The sequence below is a fragment of the Pavona decussata genome, unplaced genomic scaffold, assembly GCF_977016875.1.
Source record: "Pavona decussata unplaced genomic scaffold, jaPavDecu1.1 SCAFFOLD_155, whole genome shotgun sequence".
NCBI classification, from domain to species: Eukaryota; Metazoa; Cnidaria; class Anthozoa; order Scleractinia; family Agariciidae; genus Pavona; species Pavona decussata.
Window position 1 is genome coordinate 1,010,053 of NW_028145567.1, and position 26,555 is coordinate 1,036,607.

At 39.9% G+C, this 26,555-nt stretch overlaps 3 protein-coding genes across 5 annotated transcripts in view; 2 read left to right on the forward strand and 1 right to left on the reverse strand.

The window, feature by feature from the left end:
- Positions 1-1,847: 1,847 nt before the first annotated feature.
- Positions 1,848-7,079, reverse strand: LOC146465759 (testis-expressed protein 36-like). Its single transcript, XM_085128256.1, has 4 exons — positions 6,937-7,079; positions 4,868-4,963; positions 3,468-3,545; positions 1,848-2,600 (listed from the first exon to the last, which is right to left on the reverse strand). Exons 1-4 carry the CDS (start codon positions 6,985-6,987, stop codon positions 2,277-2,279), a joined length of 549 nt encoding a protein of 182 aa, XP_084984382.1. The 5' UTR covers positions 6,988-7,079; the 3' UTR covers positions 1,848-2,276.
- A 51-nt stretch (positions 7,080-7,130) lies between these two features.
- On the forward strand, positions 7,131-19,021 carry LOC146465760 (pyridoxal phosphate homeostasis protein-like). The gene is made up of 8 exons (XM_085128244.1): positions 7,131-7,282; positions 9,022-9,129; positions 10,732-10,767; positions 11,287-11,359; positions 12,975-13,109; positions 14,999-15,141; positions 16,434-16,532; positions 17,749-19,021. Exons 1-8 carry the CDS (start codon positions 7,187-7,189, stop codon positions 17,890-17,892), a joined length of 834 nt encoding a protein of 277 aa, XP_084984370.1. The 5' UTR covers positions 7,131-7,186; the 3' UTR covers positions 17,893-19,021.
- A 2,341-nt stretch (positions 19,022-21,362) lies between these two features.
- The window catches only part of LOC146465761 (NFX1-type zinc finger-containing protein 1-like), a 28,059-nt gene continuing 22,866 nt past the window's right edge, over positions 21,363-26,555 (forward strand). For all 3 annotated transcript variants that reach the window (XR_014868191.1, XR_014868192.1, XM_085128161.1), the window contains exons 1-2: positions 21,363-21,517; positions 25,352-26,065. Coding sequence is in view for 1 of the 3 variants with exons in the window: in XM_085128161.1 (XP_084984287.1) it covers positions 25,366-26,065 (700 nt within the window). In the remaining 2 variants the exon portion in view is untranslated. The remainder of the gene's footprint in view (positions 21,518-25,351; positions 26,066-26,555) is intronic.

Sequence of the window (26,555 nt, forward strand, 5' to 3'; positions counted from 1 at the left end):
TATTGTTCTCGGGACATTTACTTCCAGTTCAACAAAGTTCGAAGATCTGTCATATCACGCGCAATCATGCAGAGGCTCTATGAAAGCGCTTCAGCCATTGGTTGCCAAGAATGCAAGACGAAGCTCATTAATATGTTGTAGGTGGCAAACTAAACAATGAATGCAGCACGCTATTGTTTTCTCCTTTTAGCTATTTTGTTTCGCAAAATCGCGAATATGCGCATATTTCACAGTGAACGTTCAAATCCAGAGAATACAAACACTTTGCTTTATTTTGCGGGAATTTTGTTCACAAGTTAAACCACAGAAAGAAAGATGAAATTTTCCATTTATTTTAGCGCATGCGAGATCTCGATTATGTTGTAAATAAACTCGCTGCGAGGTGAGCAAAATTGAGCGCGGAAGCCAGAACACTCGTCGCTGATTGTAAAGTTTTGCTTCTCCATTCGAAAGATGTTAGCTCTTATATTGACCCCCAAAAGAAATTTAACCAAAATGGCGATTGCGTGCCCAATATGATCTCGAGCAGACTCCTCGAACTGGTAACCAAGCGGCTTGACACTCACTTGAAGGAAGGCGAACACTGTCGCCGGCTTCCCGCAAATTTGCAGGTGGAACGTCGGGCGGTTTTCGTCAACAAATCAAGGAGCCATGTGAATTTTAAAAGGGTGGATCGGGTTTTCGAAGAGCTCTGAAAAGAGCTCCCGATCCGCGACATTTTCTTTTTTCAAGGTTTGGTCGGTAGATGCAATGAACCAGCTGGTGCAACGCGATCAGTTTAAAAGTTCGCGGCTTCTCTGTACCATTTTACAATTGAGTGATTTTCTTGAATGGACATTGTGTCAGTCTTGACAACCATTGTTATTCAGTCGTGGACTTAAAACAATAGCCCACTCGCCCAAAGTGCGCCATTTTCAAAGTCAGCAGCAACTAGCAGTCTTCAAGTCGAAAAGAACAGTGGTTCTCGTTTATCGATTTTAAAAATTAAAACGGATTCTGTTCTAGAAAGGCCCCATCTTTCTTTTACCGCGCGTCAAAATATGAAAGCTGGTGAAAATGTTCAGAAAATCGCTGTCAAAAGTGGCGTCCATACTGAAAACGACCAATTTTTCCGAATTTTCGAGTTTAAAAAAAGTCTTTATACTTCCTTATATTCCTTCGTTTAAGGCTTAAAGTGTTCATACGTCATTGCTTTCCAAAAAGCCGTGCGTCAAAGATAAGATTACAACTTCTGAAAAGCGGAAAAGCATGTTTTACTAGCTCTACTTGACCAGTTTGGGCCCTTTCTCTTCTAATTCTGGGCTATTCAAAGCGCGCTCGCATTCAAATTTGCCGCTTCGATGACTATGAATAATTAATGATGTCCAGGCATTCTGCGCGATGATGTGTCTGATTCGGACTGCGCCCTCATAACCTGTCACACGATAGAACTTTCGTGTTCATAATCTAGTTGTTATTTTGCACGATGTCCTTTTCTTACGTCACGCTCCATATTTTGACACATTTGGCCGAATGGGGGACTAATGCGAACGATGGGTGAAAATATCGACAAGACTGCCTTCACTTCTAGCGCTCGTAAAAAAAAAAAAATGGATTCAATATTTCTCAAAATTTTTTTCGAAAATGAGTTCTTGAAAGATATGGAAATCTACCAAAAGAAAACAAATTGAAGGGTTAGGGGCACTTTAAATCGTACGCAACAACGTTAAACCAAAGCAAGGATTTAGGCTTTTGAAGTGATCGTCGGGCATGCTGCACTATCAAAAAAACAAACAAACAAACAAAAAAAACAGCAACAAAAATCCTCACACACATTTGATAGTCGTGATAAATTTGACTTTTCAGTGTAACTTTGATCTGACTTTTATTATTCATACTTTCATACTTTTCTCTCGGCTAGTTTTACTCAATGAAACACAATGAAACTGTTAACTTCTATTAAATAAATTCAATATGTTGACCAATCTTCGTTTCTGTTTTAAGTTGAATGAGTTGGGACATCCTTATTTTCATTTCAGAAACTGCATCGATGTGAATTAAATACTAAAAACGTTATCATCCAAGTCAAAATGTCAAACAAATTCAAACTCAACACTAGTCTTGCTGGAGTTAAATAAGGCAACGTCTTTTTCGATGACTTTGGTTCCATGCGTAGTGATTATCTCCTATAATCACAGTATCATCTGTAAAGCAATCAGTTGCTGCATGCAATGCTGAATCAATTGCGACAAACTGTATTCACAAAAAATAACCAAAGCAAGAATCCGTGAACGTTTCTAGCGCCATATCGGTCTATAAGAATACACCCATTTGTTAGGAGACAAGAAGGGTTCTTGCGTGATGGCCATCACATGAAGAGGGGTTTTATAAGGGACATCCGGTCGCTGGAACCATTTGGTCGTTGTCGTTGCTAGCGGGGCTGAACTGGGTTTAGCTTCAGGGTGTACCCTTGGGAAACGTCTATACCGGTTGTTATCTGCCCCCGGGGCTCCTTGATATGAAGCCATGTAGCACGAGCGGGCGTCACTATCCGCGCTCCACGTGATCAGATTGTTGGAGTAGTGTTGGCATCGATCGGGAAAAGTTCGACGTCCAAGACCCTGGAAATAGAGAAGAATTAACTGATGATAAACAGAAAGCCTTGAGAAAGATCAACGCGGCCAAATTTTGATGAGTTTTGCCAACACAAGTATACCAGGATACGTTCGACATCTTCCACCGCATGCTATTCGGTCGCACGGATATCATGAGACGCATTTACAGTCAGGAAAAATTAGGTCCTTACCCATTAAAAGTATAATTTTAATGGAACAGCTCGAAAATATGAGCACCCTTTTGAAAAACTTTTATTGTGATCCTCGCCAGTTTCCATGCGAGCGTACGCTCGTTTTGTCCCATAAAATATGAGGTGCAGACACAAGAAGCGATTTAGAAAGAGCCGGCTCTTGAATTACCCCAAGCACGGGTCCAAACCCATGGAAGAGAGTCTGCATGGTGTTAACTGATAACCGAAATTGGCCAAAATTTTAACTGTCGGCTGAGAAATTGCTTGATAGCTGAAAAACGTTAAGGAGACTGTTAGTTGAGATGGCTAAACTTTCCAACAACTGGGGGAGGGGGGGGGGGGCTTCAGACTCCGCACACGTCATGCGCAGCAGCTAGTGGTTGCCGACAAATTCGCCATTGCCTGCATTTGTGGACATAGGTGGGCTCTTTAAGGCAAAATCTCAATTGCAAAGTGCTGCAGGGCTTGCCGCGTATCACAACATTACAGCAAAAAGTATATTAAGGCTGGCACACCGAGTGGTAGCTAGGCTGTCGTCTGACAGAGTAGCCTGCACGCTGACGTCTCCTATTTTCTTCAAAGGGAAGAAAGAACTAGGAGAAGTTTCTATCGACAGAGCGGCTCACTTAGCCGCTTTGGGCTAACTGAGGTCCTTCGGGTAAAATATTCAAGGTTGGCTTACATTTCCAAAATATTCTCCCTGATCTTGAAATGCGTGTCTGTTATCGTGGCTAGAAAAGGAGAATCTCTGGAATGGAACCTGAAAACAATAATACATCAAGTTTAGTACACTTGCTGTAGAAAAGCGCACGGCCCGCAGTTATTCTAATCAAACCGACAAATTACAGCCGGTTTTCGCTACTAATTTCCCGTTGCTTTTGAGGTTCCAGCGAAATCTCCCAAAGCACTCGGAGACACCTCCATTTTGGTTGGTTTGGCCTGAATTTCGTTTGTCTGGATAATAAACCCACTAGAAACAGAGAGACTTTAACGCAATCGTTTCCAAAAAAAAAAAAAAAGTAATGCCGGAACTGTCAATGTATCAAATGTACACTTCTTTTCGCAGCCATGGCGTTAGCCTGCGTAGCATAGCATGTATATTTAAGCCGATTTAAAGATTACGAGCTCGAGATTTCTATCGCGTGATAGCTGATGAGGGCACAGCCCGAATCAGCTATCACGCATAGAAATCTCGAGCGAATAATCTAATTGTTTTAGTATAAATCTCCTAGTCGTTCAAAACTAAACAAGTAAATTATCTATATCCTCATCGCAGACACTTCGAAAACGCGAGTAACCGGCCGCCATTTTGTTCAAAACCGCTCAGTAGTCGCTATCTATCACAGAATAGATAGCGAGTAGCGTAGCCAATCAGAGAACGGCATCCGTAATAGAGCATTATATTATGAGCTCGAGATTTCTATCACGCATGGAAATCGAGAGCGAATAATTTAATTGTTTTAGTAAAAATCTACTAGTCGTTCAAAACTTAACAAGTAAATTATCCAAACCCTCCTCACAGACACTTCGAAAACGTGAAGAAGCGGGCTGAATTTTGTTGACAACTGCTACTCACTATCTATCACAGAATAGATAGCGGGTAGCGTAGCCAATCAGTGAACGGCATTCATAATAGAACGCTAGTAGATTTATACTAATGATGATTATTAAAACCTGGACGCGAGAAAGAGCGGGGCGAGCGAGGGAGGGACTGACATGCGCCCGCTACGTATAGCTTTATAGGCTACCATGGCGTTACCCGTACACCAGTTTTTAACCATTTGTCAAAGAACGGTCACCGTTTACACAGCTTGTCTAAAGACTTGACAACAATACATGGACTGCATAATCCTTTTTAACTCTGGGCCTAGAACTGAACGAGTTTTAAGAGAACGAAAGGTTGATGAAGCGTCTAGTAGATTGCAAAACAGCCAGGGTTTTTTCTGTTTATCTTTCCGCTTATCACAAGCGTGTGAAGACCGAGCGCGCATCCGAATGACAGGCTAACGAAAAAATACGACTGTTTTTCAGTCTATGAAACGCACAAGAAACGTTTTTGTTGGAATGGATGAATATATTCACCTCGTGCTTGTCGTCAAACCTCCTGGGTGGAGATGGTATACTCTTCTCGGGTGGTTTGGAGTCGTCAAGCCTCCTCGGCCAACCTCGTGTACAAAACTGAAATAAAGAAGATCAACGAGAGAAATTCACATCAGTGGAAAGCACCACACACTAAGCTAAATGATTTAGTAGTTGTAGGGCACGTAACCATACGTTACGTTACGCGCTCTGAGTCATATGGCCAACATGTGCCGGCGGTGAAGTTCCACTTACGCAACTATGAAATTGAAGTGTCCAGAGACAACAGCCGGAGGAGAAGAGAGTCAGCTGAGGATAAGTAACCTGCGATCATGCGTTCTTTTTTTCGGGGAACGCGAAAGCCAACTCTCGCGCTGCCACACTTTCGCGCTCCCCGAAAAAAAGAACGCCTGGGCTGAGTTGCTCGAAGCATGGTTAGCGCTAACCATTGGTTAAGAGGTATTAAAACCTATAGGTTGTCGTGGTATTTATCCCGGGTTAGCGCTAACCATGCTTCGAGCAACTGGGCTGACCGCAAGGATAAGTTGCAGACAAACCACAGCGTGATCAGTGTGGCTTGATATGCTCGATTCACGATTTGGACTTTTACTCACAAACAGTTGTATTGAGAACAGAAAATAATTCAGCAACGGCGGCACATTCGGCACATCTCATTATAGCCCTTCGGGTTTGACAGATACTAACAACAAATGAAAGTTTCTAAAGCTAACAGAATAGTGCCTTTGGGTACGCATGATCAGGAGGGAAATGGAAGTTCCGCTAACTTTGTGTCTTAGAAAAATCGCTTAAAACCCATTATAGTTTGCTCTCGCCTTGAGAAAATCACTTGTTCTCCCGTTTCTTTAGGAGTTTATGGAGCATTTCGAGTGAAGCTATTCAAAAGTAAGTACAATTCTGATCTAAAAACGCAAAACTCAGTGTTATGACCCGTGATGAAGGCTCACGAAGAAGGTTTCAGCGCCAAGAACCTTCTTTAATAATTGCGCCTCAAATTGCATGAAAAAATTGCTAGTAGTACTGAGCAACGGACAAATGTCGCGCATTTTCGGTTGCGCAGTTAATCCAAAAAGTATTGAGAATCTTTGACTATGAGGTTTCTCAGTTGGATTCTCGGAAGGACGTGGTGTTCTAAAACCTGTGCGCATACATATGCTGCAAAAGGCATTTTCTTTTTCAGTGCAACCTGTGCATAACGCGACGTATCATAGCGGAAAAAAGTTTGGCCTGTTTAAAGAAAATAACCAAAAAAATTAACAACAGGAGAAAATTGTCCTAAATTCTCTCCAGGTACAGGTGTCCAGCTTTTTCATCAATCCACATTGAGGGAAAAATACCCATTTTTGGTAAGCAAATTCAAACGGTTAGCAGGTTAGGGTTGGAATTTCTATTTGTCTATTCTCTGTTGTATTCTCAGTTAGCTTCGTTTGTCAAGGAGTAAATAGTTTCCATCATTTTGAAAAATTTATTTACTCAAGCTACTGTTATTGTTAGTCAAAGACAAAACATCTGCTCTATTGTCGGGCCTTCTGTTCTCCAAGGATTTCCATAAAAACAAAACGCTCTTATTGCCTTTTGTTTCCATAATAGGGACGTTGTCTTCGTAATTAACAGAGCCATGGAAAGAAACACGAATGGATTTTTCTTGCAAGCTTGGTCAAGCTTGACTATAGATCGACCATTTAAAAATGTTTTTTCAACAAACGAGAACACTCGCTTTTACTGATTGACTTCGATGTTAGTAAATATTAACTAACCAACATTCGCGGATCTAAAAAGCTTTTGTAAAATGGGGACGGTCGTAGCTTGCTGCTTCAGTCACGGCACAGGCAAGGTCAATTTGATCGAAATTCTTTCTCCGATTTCCTTTACTGATTAAAACGATATCTCGCTTCTATCCTTAACTGATTCATACTTGAAGCATTTCCGTATCTTTGCATATATCAATGAACTTCTCAGAAAGATACACTTGAATGGAATTGACTTACGAGACGCGTTGTCGAGACGCGTTGTTCATTTCAAGTCTTTCAAAAATCAACTCACAACTCACTCACCCAATTTCCTTCTTTCTCCTTCGATGGAACAAATCTTCGTCCTTTTGCCATGTTGCTTGTTCAAAGAATTCGACCTAAGGCTTTATCGTTACATCGCTGAGAGTTGCAGACGGCTGTAAAGCGTAACTTGTTAAGTTTTGTTTCTCTTGTTGCTAAGACGCCTTGGTAACCATGACCGCTGACCTTCAATGCGCGCTGGGATTCCTTCAATGGCGGCCAAGTGAGGCCAAGTGGGTTGTTTAGCTCATGAATGAAGCGATTTTCAATCTTGTCCATGGACGGAATTGGAGTCGCTCTTCGGAGTGTTATTTCTCGAGTTACAGACGCAACAGCTAAGCGGTCAAGTGTAAGTGTAGAATCAAAGAATTAAGTACTTGTTGTTAATGTTAAAACGATACACTGAAAATGCAAGCAAATTATACTCATGTAGGTCAAACTTGAGGACCTAATATATTAAACTTAAACACAACCCACAGTTAACTTAATTTATTGGTTTGCTTAGTGAATTGAATTTCTAGTACTACCTATAAATGTGTTAAGGCATAGCACGTAGAATAAGTCCAAACAATTAATTTACATTGCAATATAATATTATTATTAAGTCTTACATAACATGTAAGAAGCCTACAACAAAGAAACTATTGATTTCACAATCAATAACATCACGCAGCATAATGCATACTCTTATACATACATATGTTTTTATTTTCTCTGCTTTGCTGCAATCGTACCCTCATTATCTAGCAGATAAGTGAACATAATACCATAATAATTAGAACTCAAATTAGGTCTTCTGTAATTTAATAAGGCCATACAGTAAGTAAGTAAGTAAGTAATTTATTTAGTGTCAAATACACAGGGGGTGGTCTCCCAGTCCCCCGAGCCACAGGCTCATGATATAAGTGTTTGACAGTATGCAATTAACCTGTTTGTTTAGGGACAAATGTCGACATTGCATTTTTCATGAAACTATCTGAATGCATAAATATTGCTTTCAGTGCATGAATTTCTTGATATTTTTTTTGTAATTCAAAACAAGTACGATCCAGTAAGAATTTACTTGTTTCAAACAGAAAATGGACTAAATCTAGGCTTTTAATGCCTGTAGTGTAAACAAAAGGTACAGTGACACAATTTACACTTATGTGATTGAGCGTGAGCATGAATCAATGGAAAGAAAACAGTGAAGACTATGTAAGGAATGGCCAAGATCTAAAGAAATAAGCAATATTGGCCAAGACCTGCTCTTCTTGCTGTCAAAATGATACAGAAAATGTGAGTGAACAGATGTTGCTTTCACTTAATTAAAAACAAACTTCCGCTGTCACAAACTGTCACACTTTTTTTAGTCAGTTCCAGTTGGTTGTCGGTATTTTTGCAAGAAGATTGCCACCATTTTTCGGAACCGTGTTGCTAGTCATTTCTACCCCTTGGAAGGCCTGTTTAAGATGGGTAACTGCATAATATACTGCCACTTGGAAGAAACACCCTTGAATAGCCTGGATACGAGGATACACAGTGGTAAAGCCCAATCCCTCTCCTACTAAAAATTATTTCATGTATATGTTGTGGTTCAAATTTATCCTCTGTACTGACAAGTACATAATTAATGTGGCCATTCATATGTAAATTAGTAGTTAACAACTGCATTAAGCTGAGTGGAGGAAGGGTGCCCGGGAAGTCCCAGGAGCCTCCACTGTGACCAGCCGGCCCCTAAACAGTAACACGCTCCCATGGCTGGCAATCCCTGTAACCCCGCCATGAGCCCCCACACCCAGTCATCTGGACACCCATCACACTGCGTAAGCAGTGGAAAAGGGGAGACACGAAGAGAGGGGGAAAGGGGAAAAACCGAGATTAACCAACCAGATACTCCACAAAGTCCGCTACGCACTGCCATGCTTTAACACAACCACAACGCGGTGCTCTGCGCATGTGCTACAGTGTACCTACCAAGAGCCGCTGACGGCCCAATGAATGCCAGCTTTTCTTTGTTGTTAACTTAGTTAAATTGCATTTAACTGCATTAAAGTCATAACATTTTAAAGTGACTCTGTATGTAAAAATGTTTGCTTTTATTTGTAGGAATTACCTAACACTGTGCCTCGTCTTGTTGCTGTCAGCAAATTAAAGCCTTTAGAGTGTATTATTGAAGCTTATCAGCACGGGCAACGACATTTTGGAGAAAACTATGTAAGATGATAACTGGCTTATGCACATTCTTACAAGTGACCCTTCAAATAAGCCCAATTAATATCAACATGTAGATTCTCTTTACTATTTTCCATATATTTCTTATGGTATACTTTGAAGAATTAGTTTGGCAATAAAAATCAAGCTAAAGTGCTGTCTTTATTATCAAAAAAGGAGGCAAAGGACAGGAGGAACGTTTGCCAGAAACGTAGATTACCAATGACAGCAAAGTGTTTAAAAAAACATACAGCAAATAGAGCAATGCTTTTCCATTGAATGGAAAGTCACATGTTAAAATTCAGCTACTTTGGAGCAAAAAAACAAATAGTAACAATAATAATAATAATAATAGTAATAATAATAATAATAATAATAATAATAATAATAATAATAATAATAATAATAATAATAATAACACAGTCTTCAGTAAACATTTCCTTTGTTACTATGGTTTGAATGTTTGCTCAAGCAGTGATGCAAAGTGAAGTTAGGTTCTATTTTAACTTTTAAATCTTGTCTTAAAACATATCTTTTTAAGTTAGCTTTTAGCCTTTAACACCTAATTACTTTATTATTGTTAAATTTAGTTTATGTCCATATTTACTAAATTAGTATATTCTAATATTGTAGTGCACTTTTGATCATCGCATGTTAAAAAGCGCAATATAAATTAATAAATAACACATAATTATTATTATTATTATTATTATTATTATTATCATTATTAGATGCTGGTCACCTTTGGGTAACATGGGCTTGACTTTTACAGCTATCTTTAATAAGATACACCCTAAATACTTTTTAAATACAATACAATACTATCTATAATAATATTGTTTTAAACGTTCTTGCTTGTGCTTGACTACCAACAACTGATGAGAAATACTCTCAGTTATGTAATGTTCTCATATAGGCAAAGAAAAATGGATAGGTAGAGAGATCATGTTATATTTATAATTATTAAAAACTGAATCATTGTATAATGCAATTCGAGGGATTTGATTGGCTTAGCGGCCATGGTATATGAGCAATTATACCATGGCGGAGAAATAGCGACCATTAAATTGTCTGCTGGTTATTCTTGCACAGCGAAATCAGTAAGATCTAGCAATATTTCTTGATTGTTTTTAATAAAACAATTATTCCACTTGCGCTTGTTGGATATGAGATGATTATAGCCAACTCGGCGCTACGCGCCTCGTTGGCTATCTATCATCTCATATCCAACGCGCGCTCGTGGAATAATTGTTAAGTAACATATCAAACACTGAAAGTCAGAGTGTTTCATCGGATATCCGAACACTGAGAAGTGGGTTGAAAAAAATGAGGTGCAGCCAAATCTTTTTATCAAAATATATTATTTGGGTGTTTGGAAATCAGGTGAAACACTCTTTTGAATGTTTGATGTAGCTTTTCAAACCAATGTCAGATAATTCTTGGAGAAATTCAAAGCAAAACTTCACCAAATTTTATGATAATAAAATTGAGATTACATTTCCAAACCTCCTTCATGGTAGTCATTTGCTTTGTCTTCTCTTTATAAATTATTTTAAATCGCTTTGAGAAGTATGTGTAATAATCTTTTCAATTCATATTTTTAAGGTTCAGGAACTGATAGAAAAATCCAATGATCCAAAGGTATGTTTTGTTTCCGCATTATTCTTGTTTTTGATTCTTCTTTCTTAGTTGTGATGAGCTGTTCTGGCGGTTGTCACAAGAAATCAGATTTAAACTCAGTGGTTTCATTTATTTGCTCTTTAATATTTACATCTACACTGGATATTTGTATTTGAAGGGCTCAGAGCATTAAACCAACCTATGTGCATTTTAGATCACTTTTTGTTGTTATATCTCAGATTTATCAAAGATTTTGTTTGTGGCCTTGAATTTCTTCAGGAAACGCTGCTTTGCACTTTGTTTGCAATGAAAACCTATGATTATGAGCAAGATTGCCGTTTTTAACTCAAAATGAAGTGCATGAAGCAGTGGATAAAACAGTGGAGCAACATTTCCTGAAGGAATTCAAGGTCACATGCAAAAACTCTGGTGGACCAGTGAGCTAAAACAACAAAAAGCGCCTTCGATCTGAACTGCACATGTGTTGCTTATGGGCAGACTGAGCCTTTCTTCTGTGATCATCTGTATTTTTTCTTTTAGGTTAAGGAACTTAAGGACGTGAGATGGCATTTTATTGGTCATTTACAGACCAACAAATGCAACAACCTTGTTGGTAAGGACTTGCACATTTTGAGTGTGGGAATTTGCTTTTAGCTAGAATTTAAAATTGTGCAGTTCCAGAAAAAATCCATACCCACCCCATGGAAGGTCATAGGAAATTCCTAGGGGGAGGGGGGTCTTAAAAGTCAAAATTTTAGAAGCAAAGTATGAAGCTTAACTGGAATTTCCTGGGGGGGGGATGGGGGGTGCAAAACAAAAAACCTTCCATGGGGGGAGTATGGACATTTTCTGGAACTGCACATTGTGTTTTTTAAGTCATCAGTGAAGGAACTACATGTCCCCTCATTCCCATACTGCGAGTGGTCTATCTTTTGCTTGAGAAATATTATTATCCGCGCAAAGGAGAGACTGCTCATAGTCTACCTCATTCCCAGAAATATCTGTAAAGCCAGCAAGAAACTGCTGTGGGAGTAGAATCAAGATTTGGTGTGGAAATAAGGACGTTTAGCACATCAGTAAGCATCTAACTACGCCACACCTGTTAAGGCTGTTGATTCTCACCGCACGTGATTGATTGAAAACTGATAAGTGCTAATCCATGATTAAAAGATAGCGGATGTTTTCATCTTGCTTGTGCAAAATGGTTTTGAAAGCTAACGTCATGCTAGAATGCTAATGTCATGGAGAATTCAAAAGCAAAATGGAAGGGCAAAATGTTTCTGGTACAAGGTTTTTTGTTAGCCTCCCTTGCAGATGCTCTTTTGGCTCGTCACAGAATCTACTCCTCCCCAACAAGAGGAAAGATTGCGTGACAAGCCCAAAGAGCTTTTGCGACAGAAGCTAGATCTTTGTTAACAGATGACGTAACTGGAATCAAAGCTCACACTGACCCAGGGTCAGGGGAATGGTACATGTAATCCATGATTCTCAAATAAATGACTGCATGTTTGATTTTTGGCTGGCGGTAACTGCAATTCACCACTTAGGCTTCTCATGTGTGATCTTTGGGACCATTTTGTGCCATTAGTCAGACAAAGTTAAACTCACTTAAATTATAATTCTGTCAAATTTTTAACTTCTGTGATTTTAAAAGTAATATAAGAAAGAAGAATTCTGGGTGGTATTGTCTCACTTTCTTAGTAACATCACACATGATGAATATGGTGGCCACTAAGAAAAAATGCATAAAGACATTTGCTAATAATTTTAATGGTATAGTTTAGTGGCGAGTGGATTCAGTTTAACACCTGGGTTAAATTGCCCTTCAGTCGAGCTTCTTTAATAGCTCTCCACTAAAGTACTATACACATACATGTACCATTTTACAACTGGACTCCAAGTTTTGAACATTTTACGGCATCATTTTATGGTCTATAAGAGTATAAACCATAGAAAACTGCTGCAGATTTGTTTTTTACAATAACATGGAAAGTGAGCACGTTATATCTGATGTCATTTTTGTCTGTACTCTTATGGACAATAGCTACGAGCCTATCAGCACTTGAATTTTGACTGTTACTGTGAAATAAAATATTGATATCCAAGGCTTGATATGTTCTCAAGGGTGCACATTCACCTCAGGTTGTTAAATTCCACCCTTCAAATTTGTTGAATGAGTGAAAGGTTATGTGCCAACAGCCCTGACTCCTTGTCTCACCTCAACTCAGGTGTGCCTAACCTGTTCATGGTAGAGACTGTGGACAGTTTAAAGCTTGCAACTACACTCAACTCTTCATGGAGTAAACAGAACAAGCCAAATCCTCTTAATGTGATGGTGCAAGTGAACACCAGCCAGGAAGAAAGTGAGTATTCCATTTGCAGCAAGTTTATAACCCATGAATGAGTGAGTAAACGAACCACTAGGAGCAGCCAAAAGCTCCATATTGCTGATTCTGGACAACGAATCTGCTACTTTAGAACTACATGTACTTGTATTGGACTTTAGAGCAGTTATGCTATGGAATCATTTTCAAATATTTTGTTTCTCTCTTCAAGTTTTTAATCATTTCTTAAGGACGGTGCCTACTAATAGTCAGGTATTTTTGTGCGGTTATGACTATGCAGGAAAAGCAGATCTTATTTCGGCCTATTGGAACCCCAAAAAGAAAATGCGGCCTAACAACGCATTTTTCAGAGATATTTAAGCAGCAATAATTGAAAAAAGCGTTAAAATATAAAATAATGTATGGATATGTACGGCCTTTTTTTCCCAAATTGAAGCCTAATTATCTCTGAAGAATGCGTGGTTACCCCTAATTTTCTTTTCGGATTCCAATAACCCGTGCAAAGATCTGCTTTTCACGCGTAGTTATGAACCGCACAAAAGTGTATGTTAAGTGCTAAGTAAAGTAAGTAAGTAAGTGAACTTTATTTAAGACTGGGTGACCCAATCAGCTACGGGGCTGTTATCCTGAGGGGCCCTGTATACACCTAAAATCATTATAGCAAAGTAATGAATTACAATGAATGCTTGTAGTCTGAGAAAAAGATTACAATATATGGGTTTCTAATAAACACTTTTGGGCTAAAATATTACAAGATAGAAAAAATATATAAAACATTTACACACTGAGAAAAATCTATGCAAAATCGTGTTTCATCATTAGTCGCTTAAAAGCCTCCAAGGACGCTGCCCGTTTGTATGTTTCAGGTAAGGAGTTAAATAAAATCTCTCCGGAGTATCTAAAAGTTCTCTTCCCGAGGCTAAGTTTGGGTCTTGAAGGATGAATGTCTTCACGCCGACGTCTATTGTAACTATGGAAACTGTGGTTTCTTTTAAAACAATCAGAAAGATACTGGGGCACTAAATCATTAAGACATTTGTAGACTAAGATAGATTTGTTCTTTTTCCTTCTAAGTTAGGCCATCCTAGCGTCTTGAGAGCTGCGCTGGTGCTATCTCGTCTGACAATTATACGTGCAGCTCGATTTTGTAGGCGCTGCAATCTACTCTTGCACTCAACAGACAATTCACCCCAGGCCGTGTCGGTGTAGCACAGGACTGGTAACACGAGACAGTTGTATACGCATTTCGCTGCCTTAAGCGTTAAACATGATCGGATGCGGCCGAGTAGACCCAAGCGCTTGTTAACCTTGGTAAACACTTTACTAACATGCCCTTTCCATTAGAGGTATTCGTCAAGGGTGACCCCTAGGTAGCAAAAATTTCTCACTTAATCGATGAAGCTGGGCATTTGCAAGTTTCTGTTTAGAACCAAAGAGCATACATTTGGTCTTCGTGAGATTTAGAACAAGCTTGCTGTTTTTCATCCACTGTTCAACTCTTTGGAGGTCTTCTTGGATTTCCGTCATGATGCAGTCTGGCTCCGAGCCAGTACTGGCATGGGGCAAAGAAAAAAGTCTGTAATCGAACCCACGACCTGATCGTCCATTGCTCAACCGATTGAGCTACGAGGCCAGACCGGAACAAGTCGTGGGTGATAGTGCTGGTAATTGTGACAGTGTGAATGTGAAGGGTGCTTTACCGCTAGCACTAAGGACACAAAATAAATAAATAAATAAATAAATAAATAAATAAATAAATAAATAAATAAATAAATAAATAAATAAATAAAGAAATCAATAAATAAATAAATAAATAAATAAATAAATAAATAAATAAATGAGTAAATAAATAAATAAATAAATAAATAAATAAATGGTCTTAAATGATCATGTTTGTTTGTTCATAGGCAAGAGTGGCTGTTCCAGTGATCACTGTGTGGAGCTTGTCCAGCACATTATCACCCACTGCCCTTACTTGAAATTCACAGGACTAATGACTATTGGTGAGATGAACTTTGACTGGAGTCAAGGGGATAATCCTGATTTTATTGTAAGTATTAGTAAGTACCGGTAAACAGTCATGTATTGTAACGATTGGGTGGGAGGGCCATATTGGAAATAATAATTAGGAGGATAAGTTACATGACACCAACATCACAGTTGAACGACAACTGTATACGCTGGTGTAAGATTTTCTGCCAAGGTCATTGTCCAAGAAAGTGGGGGTGGTGTAATGGAGATTATTTTTTTTTTGTCAAAATTTATTTAAATATTATTAATTTATTTTATTAAATACCTTGCTAATACATGAGCTGCTTTCAGTCGACCAACAAGATGAAATCGAAGGGATGTTCACAGAAAATTGCGATGCGCGGGAATTATAATTAGCGCAGTCTCTTGATATTGAAGCAGCGCTGGAATTTTATGAGAATGAACTTCCTTCTCCTCATGTGGTTGATATTGAGCTCCAGCGATGGAAGAGAAAGTGGTAGAGCACTGAGGATGCCGACCTTCCCACCAGTGCAGTTCAGACACTCGCAGCATGCGATCGAGAGTTCTTTCCTAACATCCACACCTTAATCCGCATTTTGTGTACGTTGCGATGACGTCAGCTGAATGTGAGCGCTCATTCAGTGCACTAAGAAGGTTAAGAACATACCTGAGGTCGACCATGTCAAGCGAGCGAGAGTCTGGGCTGGCGTTGATGAACATCAATTACCACCGAGACATAAATATCGAGGAAGTGATAAACACGTTCGCTCAACGGCAACCAAGGCGTCTTCTGTTTGCGTAGCGTAAACGCCAAAGTCTTGTACGTACGTAATGTAAGGATTTTAGACCAACTGTTTTCGTTGGAACCAATTTGGAACCCCCCCCCCCCCCTTCCCTCCTAGAAATCTTGGCTACGCCCCTGCGTTTTGTGTTTGACCACTCAGTTTCTGCTCGTTCAAACAGCGAAAAACACGCAAGACCTCACGGAGACACTTGATACACAGGCTAACTCATATCTCAAGGTCCCTTCTGGTATCAAGGGGAGCGGTAGAGTCACCTATGAGTTTGATAGTCCAGTGATTACTTTTTCTTTAAACTTTTCTTATCGGGAAAAAGGGTCATCAGAAGAAGTGTAATTTTGGAGAACCTAGTAAAAATAACTTTGGATGAATGTAATTCAAGTACCCCGCCCCCAACCACCCCCTCCAAAAAAGGGTGGTTCCTTGGTGTAAAAATTATTTTTTAAGGAAAAAACAGTATTTTACTGTGTTATATCATAATGTTGTGAAAATAGCACGACTGCACTGGTGTTGAAACTGAGACTTGCTCATCGTTGTGGTTTTCTCTCAGTGTTTAGTAGACTGCCGGAAAGATGTTTGTGAAAGACTTGGCATTCGTGTGGAAGATGTGGAACTTAGCATGGGAATGTCAAATGATTTCGACAAGGCGGTAAGATCCCTGGAAAACAAATTACGTACTGTGTTTGTTGTCACTGTTTCATTATTAATAGCCCTTTTGAATAAAATGTTCCTTTCCCACCGTCCTCTCTCAAAAAGTGGGTTGGTCAATCGCCTAAGAAAAGATAAAAAAGCCGAACAAACAGCCATTGACAAATGATCCCTTGACTGCCATTTTGCAATGACCGCCTATCACTTCAAAGTGTGTTCAGTATCATCTGGTTATTACGGCTGATTTTGTGTCAGACTCACGTTAAGATGTATACAAAGCTTTAACATGCGATCGGGTCCAATTTAGTCGCGCCCTTATTTTCTCGGCAAATTTTAATCTCTCTCTAAAACTTCGCGTTTCCCGCGGGAATGGAGGATTAACAATGGAAAGGAAAGTAGAGCCAGATCCCAGGTTAACCAAGCTTAGTAAACTTGGAAAAAAAAACTGGGAAAAATAACTGGCGATGAAATTAGGAACGTTATGTTTGTTTGTTTTTTTTTTTTTTTATATATTCAAGCAAACGTTGGCACAAGAGCAAAACTTTTCGCGCGGCCCAGAAGCGAAAAACTATTTTAATGTACAGAAAAAGCTATGAGAACGTTTGCTATGCATGTTTCGTTAGGGCAACTTAGCTCTTTTTTTGGTCGATTTTATTTGCCTTCTTAATGCTTTTGCTTATGACAAAATCCATATACCGTTTGTATTATGCTATTAAACAAGCGATCAGAATTTAAACTCCCCTTAATACAAATACAAAAGACAAGGAACTGATTTTCTTTCTTTCTTCCTCAACGTCTGTTACCCTTTTGGCAGAGAATTATCCCCCACCCCCCCCCCCCCTTACCTTCTTATAAATGGTGCTATTACGAGAGGCAATTTTTCCTGTAACTTTCAACGTGCTGCCGGTTACGAAACGAGTTGAGGCCGAAATCGCGCGTGTCACTCTCCCTCCTCACAGCTTCCCTTGAAACTAAAATTGACGTTGCAAGTTGCAGGAAAAGTAGACTAGTCTTTTACCTTTCGCAACGTTACCACTTGCCTGATTCGTTGCAGCCTGTAACATGTTGTTTGCAACTTGCAACGCAATGCTTTCGTTGAACAGCGTTGGGTTGCAAGTTGCAGAAAAAAACATCCTTCAGGTAATAGCGCCTTTTGATAAGGAAATTCCAAAACAATGCTTGTATAATCTAATCTAGTTTATTTAATGTTCAATCAGATTTTAATGGGAAGTACAAACGTCCGAGTAGGCAGTACTATATTTGGTGCGAGACAACCCAAACGTCCAAACAATTCCACAGCGGCGGAGGGAACTTCTCAACAAATCTCCCAGGGAACAACCATATCCAGCGGGACTTCCTAGCAAGCTCCCCAGGGAACCGAATCAACGTCTGGTGGATACCTTGAGGAGCGGAATAAACATCCGGCGGGACGTTGCAACCGAACCCCCGGGGGGAAAATTCGACCTCCGAGGATACGCTTCAATGGCCTGCGTTGCTGGCGGTTTTGTTCGCGCGGGGTCAAAAGTTTTGGCGGCGGAGACGCTACAATGAGTGGAAAAGCCGCTAGAGGAACAAAACTTTTGACCCCGCGTGAACAACGCAGGCTAACGCGTCAGAACTTGGCGGTGCTGGCCAGAGACTGAGACTTGCCATGGCAGAAATAAGCGCTGATTCACTTGCTGTGCATAATAATGTGACATAGCAAACACTACATCGACAAAAATACATTTGTTATTTTTGTTTTATTCTGACATTCATGCTGGCAAATCAAGAATCAATCAATGACGATTATCCTTTCATTGTCGTATAAATTATTTTTAGTTCAAGAAACCAAAATCGTGTATTCAAAAATTTCCCTAAACATTTTCATGACGTGCAATATATCACGAGTTTACAGAATTAACGGCCAGAGAGGTCACACTTTTAATCATGACTAAATTAAAGGGAACTGTATTTAAAAATGATTTGGGGAGATTCTAGCCTGCAAAGCTTGCGGAATGTTGGGCGAAGGCAAAAGTTGGGCGAACAAGCAGTGAAGCCGCGAGGGGAATGGAGAAAAGGCGATTTGAATTTTCTCGTTGCTCCGCGCGTGGACATTACCGCTAGATTCGCAGGCTAGAGAGATTCCGCTAAGTCTTGCCCAAATGTGCGGATCTCGTCATAGGCGTTGTTAAAAGCAACAACATTCGAAGAGCTCGTGCTTCTTTTATTGGCGAATTTAGAGCAAGAGTGCGGTGTTATATCGAAGATGACACGCGTTACGGGGCATGCATATGGTTCAGTGATGAACCGATAAAAAATACTATAAGTACTTATGTGGAAAAGATACAAGTTATTTAATCTTTTATGGAAACTGTTGTTGATCCTTTTGTAGAATTATGATTTGTTTCCATCGGGTGGTGTTACCGGTTAACACTTGTTTCCATTTCTCAAACTTACCTTGGATGTATTTTCGTATGAATTTTACGAGCGGTGTATTTTGCAGTAAAACACTCCTGTTTGTGTAGTAAATGGGGTTCTGTTTCCCCGACATGGGCCCGGTTGTTCAAAAGCCAATTAACGTTAATCGACGATTATAAGTTAACCGAGGTTTTCTGCTCGCTCCTCAAAATTGTTTTTAAATTATAATGTTAATTAAGCAAGTGGTAAAGTCAACGTGAAAAACTGAGGGACAAAAATCTTTTTGAAAAATCTTAATCATCGTGTTTTTAAACTCGAACCTGAAGTTGTTGTTAATCCAGGATTAGCTTAATCGGGCTTTGGACAACTGGGCCCACTGCTATGACGGTTGGAAATAAGCCATTGTGTAAACTTCATAAGGTGTCCAATATCACTTTGAGATATGGAACAGTTAACCCGGTTACTAATGCCCCAACATTATAGACTTTTTCTTACCTAAGGATTTATTCCAGATTAGCACATTGTAGGATTACCGCAAAAAAATTCGTTAAGTGTGCCCGTTCCCACGTTTTTTTACGCTCATCACTGCGAATCGCCAGTAAAGTCAACTAATCTGTTTGGGCGATTTTATCACGACTTTTTCAAAACACTCCTCGATGGAGCCCGGGAACAAGGTTGAAGTGCCACATCGTCGCGATCAGCGAAAAAAATCGCCAGGTGTGCCCGCATCAATTAGTGGCGAAAATCGCTCGCTGGCGATCAAATTCGCCGCGATCGGCGTATAAAATCGCCAGGTGTGTCGCCAGCTTTACTGCCTAAGAAAATAGCGGACTATTTGAAGTCTTGCTACGTTCCTTAGCAAGATATTTGACAACTAGATATATTTTGCGAAAATTGGTACATTATTTGAAATCTCTCTGCACTAAAAAAAAAAAAAAGAAAAAAAATTAAACCCGAAAACACTTGCTCACAGGTTAGCTATGCTACAAATTTCATCTCCACTTTTACAGAGTTCCCTATCTTCGACATGCAAAACTTTACTTTGTAACCATTGGTTTATCGTTACTTCTTATATTCTGTATTTGAAGCTGAAATATTTTAGGCCCAGTTCGTGAAGAAAAGGCCTTTAAAACATCCGAAGGGGATCGTTAAGAATAATGAGGATTTGTAGTCTGAAATGTCAGCCGTCTCCTCTCCCTGACCCACAGGGGGCGCGCCCCCTGTGGGTTAGGGGATAGAGAGTCAGGCATGGAAGGGAAAAAAAGGCTTGGAAGGGGGGAGGTGAGGGAGACCTAAAAAATTGGATGGTTACTGAATCAATTGAGAAACTCTCTCAATTTGGTTGTCAAAGTATGACCAAGCTTTTCTTTAATGGTCTGTCACGTGGAAACGGGATGCACGAACCGTGTGCCCACCTGCGCGGCATGTGTCTCATGAAGTCCGTTCGTCTTGTTGAAGTACAGGGAAAGAAAACGATCACAGTAGCTTTTATTGGGATCAAACACAGGGGGCTGTAGCGGGGTTTGTAGCTTGCTTGTCGCCGCTCATGGCTGGAAATTGCGCTCAGGCGTAATAATTGCAATTAGACCACAAGCTTAAAGTTTTTATTGGCCGATAATTGGCGATTAGATTGACGAAGCCTTTAGGCAGGCCTGGCCTCGAGGTAATTATTTTACAAGATCGATAGTACCCGACTACCCGAGAGCGAGTTGTCAAATTGTTTTCGTTTAACCGGTGACCGATTTATTCAAGAAAGATATCTGGTAACAGTGAGTTATTGCTAGTCTGTTGTTTTGAGAGTCAAGTAAATTTTTCTTGCCTGCTCGTGCGAGTCTCGCGGTCCCCACCTCGTGTCGAGTCTCCTCGCGGGAGGCAATTATCGCGCGCGCTCGCGTGGTTATACAAGAGACTGCTCGTAGTCTATCTTGTTTTATATAATAAGCTCAGTTATGCACGCATTCTGATTGGTTCTCACTTATGATCTAGTGGAGGACAGACGTATAGATGACGTCATTGACATTAAAACTTTTGCCCTGCGCCTCATGTGCCACATTTTTGCTCTTACCACATTTTGACGTTATATTGGAGTGAGTTTACTGAACAGACGCACGGCAACATGGAATCTAAAGCGAGATTCTCGGTCGCACGAAGTTTCACCGTATTTGTTCAGCCTGGATTTTCAAGTTAAACCAGAAACCCATTTAGGCTCCTGCTTTACTTATAACGTAATTTTTGAAATTACAAAGGTTATTCTACTTTGTACCCTTTAATGGTACTGTTTACAGACGTATGACTTAATTATGTATCGAGGGAGGTTTCCCGGAATATGATTTTCGGTTTCTCAGAAATTTGGCTCGATTTTCATTGGCTGACGATTCGCATCGTCATAAATTTTCATATATTAAAGTGTAGACTTTTCCCGAAAGTGTAAGTTCCTAGGTGAAAACCCTCGGTTAAAAGAAAGATACAAGGTGAACAACGAGTTTTAAAGCTGTAAACATTTCCTTAATGAAACAGCTTGGTAGACAAAACCGTTCTTCGTTCGCTGCTCAACCCAAAGGCTGTTTTAAACCTTCGGAGTTTCAGGTAATTTATTTAGCTTTACAATATGATTTTAACGTTTATGAAAGCTCATATACACGACAGAATTTCGATAATTTCGGCGAACAACGGTTTAAAACTCGGTCTTCAAATTAGAATTCTCGCTAACTCGAAAGTCAATAGGAATTTAACATCGGACTTTTCGCTTATAACTAAATATAACCTGTTTAGGTAGAATAAACATCGGGATTGAAATGTGTAAAAATTATTTATCCGATGATGTGGATATCGCTCAAGCGGATTGATTGTGTTCAGCTCGAAACCTTTGAGCTGGTTGAAGAAGAGCAACAGCAATGCCTTAGTTACGTTGTAATTTATTGCTTCACAAACTGCTGCGATCAGAGTTGGAAACTTGCAATCAATCGAAAAGATAAAGGAATGATTATTATTTAATCCATTTTTGAAAATGTTTTAAAAAAATTTGCCGAGTTGGCGTTGCTTATAATTTATCCCTGACGAATACCGTTCTTTAGGCGTTACGTTTAAGGTATTCTTACTACTTCCGCAAGACAACTCAAAGCGCCGAGTCTGATATACAAACCGGAAATGCAAATTTTACTTTTGGTTTCGATATAAAATTTAAAGGATGTATTGTCATTTCACTGGATTTCAAAACACTTTTTGAACCGTATCTGGCTACTTTCAATTTTCCATGTCTGCGAATATCTTTTTTTTAGCTTCTAAACTTTAAATTTCCAAGTTTATTATAAAGAAATATGCGATGATACTCACATGACGTTAGTTCGCAAGGTGTTATGGGAGCCATTGGGGAACTTAAGCAACGATGACGGCGACTTCGCAAATAGAAATTTAGTTTTGTAAGTATTGTTTGTATTGTAAGCAGTGTTAGTGTTGTAAACACAAATTCAAGGTTTTGTGGAGAACGTCAGAGCACACGAAGGTGAGTTTTTCATTCTCTTTCCTTACTAAGGGACCGATCGTTTATTACGTCCTAGGGGGGAGGGGGGTAATTTTTTTCAAACGAGCTCTTTTTTTTTGGGGGGGGGGGGTAATTTTTTACCTTGTACGAAAAAGGAGGGGGGTAAAATTGTAAGACATACAAAAGGTACCAACTAAATGTATTTAGCAATTATTCTTCTCATCATTTAAAATCATAGAGTTGGTAAAATCGACAAGAAACTTCTCCATATCGCTACTATTCTTTAGAGGGACAAAGATCTTGCACATAATAGGTTGAGTAATGACATAGACAGGCAAAGATTTTTTTTGTTTTTTTTGGGGGGGGGGGGGGTGGGGAGTAAAATTTTCATACACTCGATTTTTTAAAAAAACCACCTACCCCCCTAGGACGTAATAAACAGTAGGATAGGATAACTTTATTTATACACGGTTTTTCCATCCGCTACTTAGATCAGTCCCTTAACGCACTGTTGAACGCCATTCCTATCAATTTAGTTCCCGGATAGTTCGGCCACACTGTACAAATTGACAAATTGGAATAATCGCAAAGTAGTAGAAGAAACGCGAAGTTATATTTTCAAGTGACATTTTCGTTGGCGTTGCCGTCGTCGTTGTTTTTAAAGTTCCCTAAATTACAACATGTCCGAGAGCTCACCGCGTTCTTTCATATAATCAATAGAGACTCTGAGAAACAACGCCAACGAAAACGTCGTTTGAAAATAATAGTTCGCGGTATTTGTTACTACCTCGCGATTATTCCAATTCGTTCAACTTGTATAATGTGGCCAAATTATCCAGGAAGAGAACAGGTGGAAACGGCGTTCAAGTTGAGACAGAGATAAAAATATAACGTTATAAAAATATTTATCCTCGAGCTCATGAGCTTTGTTTCTCCAGAAAACCTTGAATTTGGTCGTGGACGAGTAAGGCGGAGAAATGTACCGAAATTTATAACGCACGTGCCGGGCCTTTGTTTTTCTCATTTTAAAAATTCTATTATTGACGTTCTCGTTGCCTTCGCCGCAGTAGCTTTTTACTCCCTAGTGACTCTCTTATGCGGTTTTTTTTTGCGGTGCTGTTGTATCTCAAACAGAAAAACATTTTAAAAGGGGACAGGCTAAACACGATTCCCGCTGGTTGCCAAATGTGCATGGCTATAGCTCGCCGGAGTTAGCTCTGTTGCAACTTAACGGCTCAGATAGCCTGCAAGATTTCAACTAGCGCTAAATGTTATATGAAAAGGTACAAAATCTTCACTCGCGATATGCAGTTTATACTTTTAATCTACAGTAAAGTTGCAGGATGTTTTTGTAGTGTAATACATCCAGATATTGGAAAATCGATTCTCAAACTCATTAATAATTCATCAAGAGAAAACAATGAAAGAAAATCACTACAGTGACCGTGGTTTGAATATATATGTGTTCCTAATTACCATAAAATTTTGCCAACATTAGTCTTGAATTTCTCCATTATCATCTGAGAAGCCATATCAAACACTCAAAAGTGTGTTTCATCAGATATGCAAACACGGAGAAGTCGTTTAAATAAAACAGGCTGTGCCTCGTTTTTTCAACCTACTTCTCAGTGTTTGGATATCTGATGAAACACGCCTTCTCGTGTTTGATATATTACTTATCCCACGAATTCGTTTCTTCGAGTTATATGGATTTCCAATATTTGTCGATTATTAAATTTTATCGCCTAACAAAGATCGATTTTTACTGACTATCCAAATAATCATTCCTGGTGTGGTAGTCAAACCACTTCTCGAAAAACGTGAATGTTGTTTAGAATGCAACATGTTCGGTATGTACATGTGACACGAAACATGCTAATGTTCACTACTGACCGAAATTTCATCGGTCTCGCTTCGCTTTCTTGACGTAATTGGCTATTTTCGAGTTGCTGTGAACCTAAGGTTAAGTGCAAAACGTTTCATATGAAAATTAGTTTTGTTTGCATATGAATGAAAACTAATTTTCATAACTAAAACTTTGCACTTAGCTTCGCTTTCATAATGAGGTTCAAAGAATCTCGGAGGTCTATTGATTTAACCGGTCGGTAATCGAACTCAATCGAGCCACCCCGGCGTCTCCGCCCCCAGAGGGACTTCTACAGGCCGATTTAGACGGTACAACGTTTGCTTGCCACTGTCTGATACGATTTCTGTAGCGCGCGCTGCTAGCGTCATGCAAAAAATAGCACACAACTAACGTAGTTCAACATTCGCTACACCTAGGATTGCTAGGTATAGGCAATGTTGAATGAAGACATTTTTGCCACGCAGATGCAAATTTTGTTTCGGAAACATACAGTTTAGCCAGCGAGGAAATATTTTGGCACAAAACTCTGTCGAACGGAATATTCGCTTTCAGGAGAAAGGAAGCGTTTGAGACTTTCGTCCCAGTTGCAACCTAACATCCTCAAGGTAACATAATTGAAGATAACAAAACAGAAGAAGGGTATCCGGTAACATATTTCACAATGGACCATTAAAAACAATTACAATTATCGAAACGGAGGACTACAGTTCCACAAGAGCACGCCCTTGGTTTTATCCACCCCGAGGAAACAATGTTTCCTAGTTAAATCTTATAGCCAGGGCCGTACGATAAACGGTCAATCAAAATATGCTGGTTATTGACGTTAAAAAGTAGTCAAAAAATTCGCGTCAAGTTATTTTATACTTTTTACATGTACTGCGTTACCTACACCACAGTTAATTTCAAAAGATAGCAACAGCATTTGGGGAACACAGGCAGAGGAATGATCTTTTGTCAGTGATTATTAGTCAACTGTATTAATTTGTTTGGATGTTATTTCAAAACGTTTTATACAGTAAGACCCTCCGCTTTTGATTAAATTTACAATTCAACATTTCGTACTCGTTCACAGACACCCAGCTCTTTATGGAAGTTGTAGTTAAACCGTATAGGCAAGTTCCACGTGGTGGAGGTGGAGGAAGAGGCCGGGGGCGCGGAAGAGGGGGCGGTAGGGGCGGAAGGGGTGGAGGATCCGGAAGAGGGGGGCGCAGTGGAGACGGAGCCTCGCAGCATCCCCGTCAAGTTAGGCTTGGATTCAAAGCACTTCAAGATGTAGAGAAAAAAAGCCCGGACGAAATCGTCCTCGATTTAACATCCAGTCGATGTTTCCCTGCAACAGGGGATTTGTTAGAGCAGTCACCAATGAAGGATGACTGGATCGTTCTGATCGTCAGCATTGTTGCCAAAGCGTGTGGTTGCAGCTCTAAGGAGTACTTGTTAAAGCTGCTTAACCTGCTACCACAGTCAATGTTTCTCAAATTACACCTGAGAGCATTCCTCAACAGGCTGTCCGCTTGCAGAATGTCTGCCTCCGACGTCGCTACGTTTTTGAGAAATGTCCTCAAAATAATGAACGAGTTGCTCCGAAGATTTCCGAACTCCTACGCCGATCTTCCGGTGAACGACTTGTTCTGTGGAATCAAGTTTTTGTCTGACAGTGGAGAGCTAAGCGACGTCTCACTTGTGAAAGACGTGGAAGCACTGTTAAAACTGAAAAATCAAAAGGCAGACGAGCTCAAGAAACAAGAAGAGGAAAAGCAACACAAAAGGAGGCCTCGCAGAGATGGTGAGAATATTTTTTAAAAGGAAAAAGAACTGACGCCGGCTGTTTCAGTAGTTGATCCGTGTAGGTCTTCTTCTTGAGCTTCCTTTGGGGATTTTGGAGAGCCTACTTTCAATTCATGACAGACAGCCCAAGATATCAGACTTCTCGTACTTAAGATATTTTAACCTGCGTGGCCGTGTGCTAGAAAGGAGGGGGAAAGAGGAGATTCGGCCGCGCGCGAGGCGAGTGATTCCCTGGCTCTTTTCTCGGCCTTTCTAGCACCTTCCACGAAGGCTAAAGATATTTAAACTTCTTTAATTTGTCCGGCTCAAGGAAAATCGAGGGATGATTGAGCGGTCGATCACGCAAACGAGTGCAAAACAGGCGTCGCCTCCCGCGAGGAGATTCACCACGATTTTCACGCGCACTTGGTTGTTTGGCTTGCTCTTCTTAATCCCTTGGAGAAATAAAGCACTAGTCTTTCGCGGTAGTCTGTGGCCATGAAACCGGT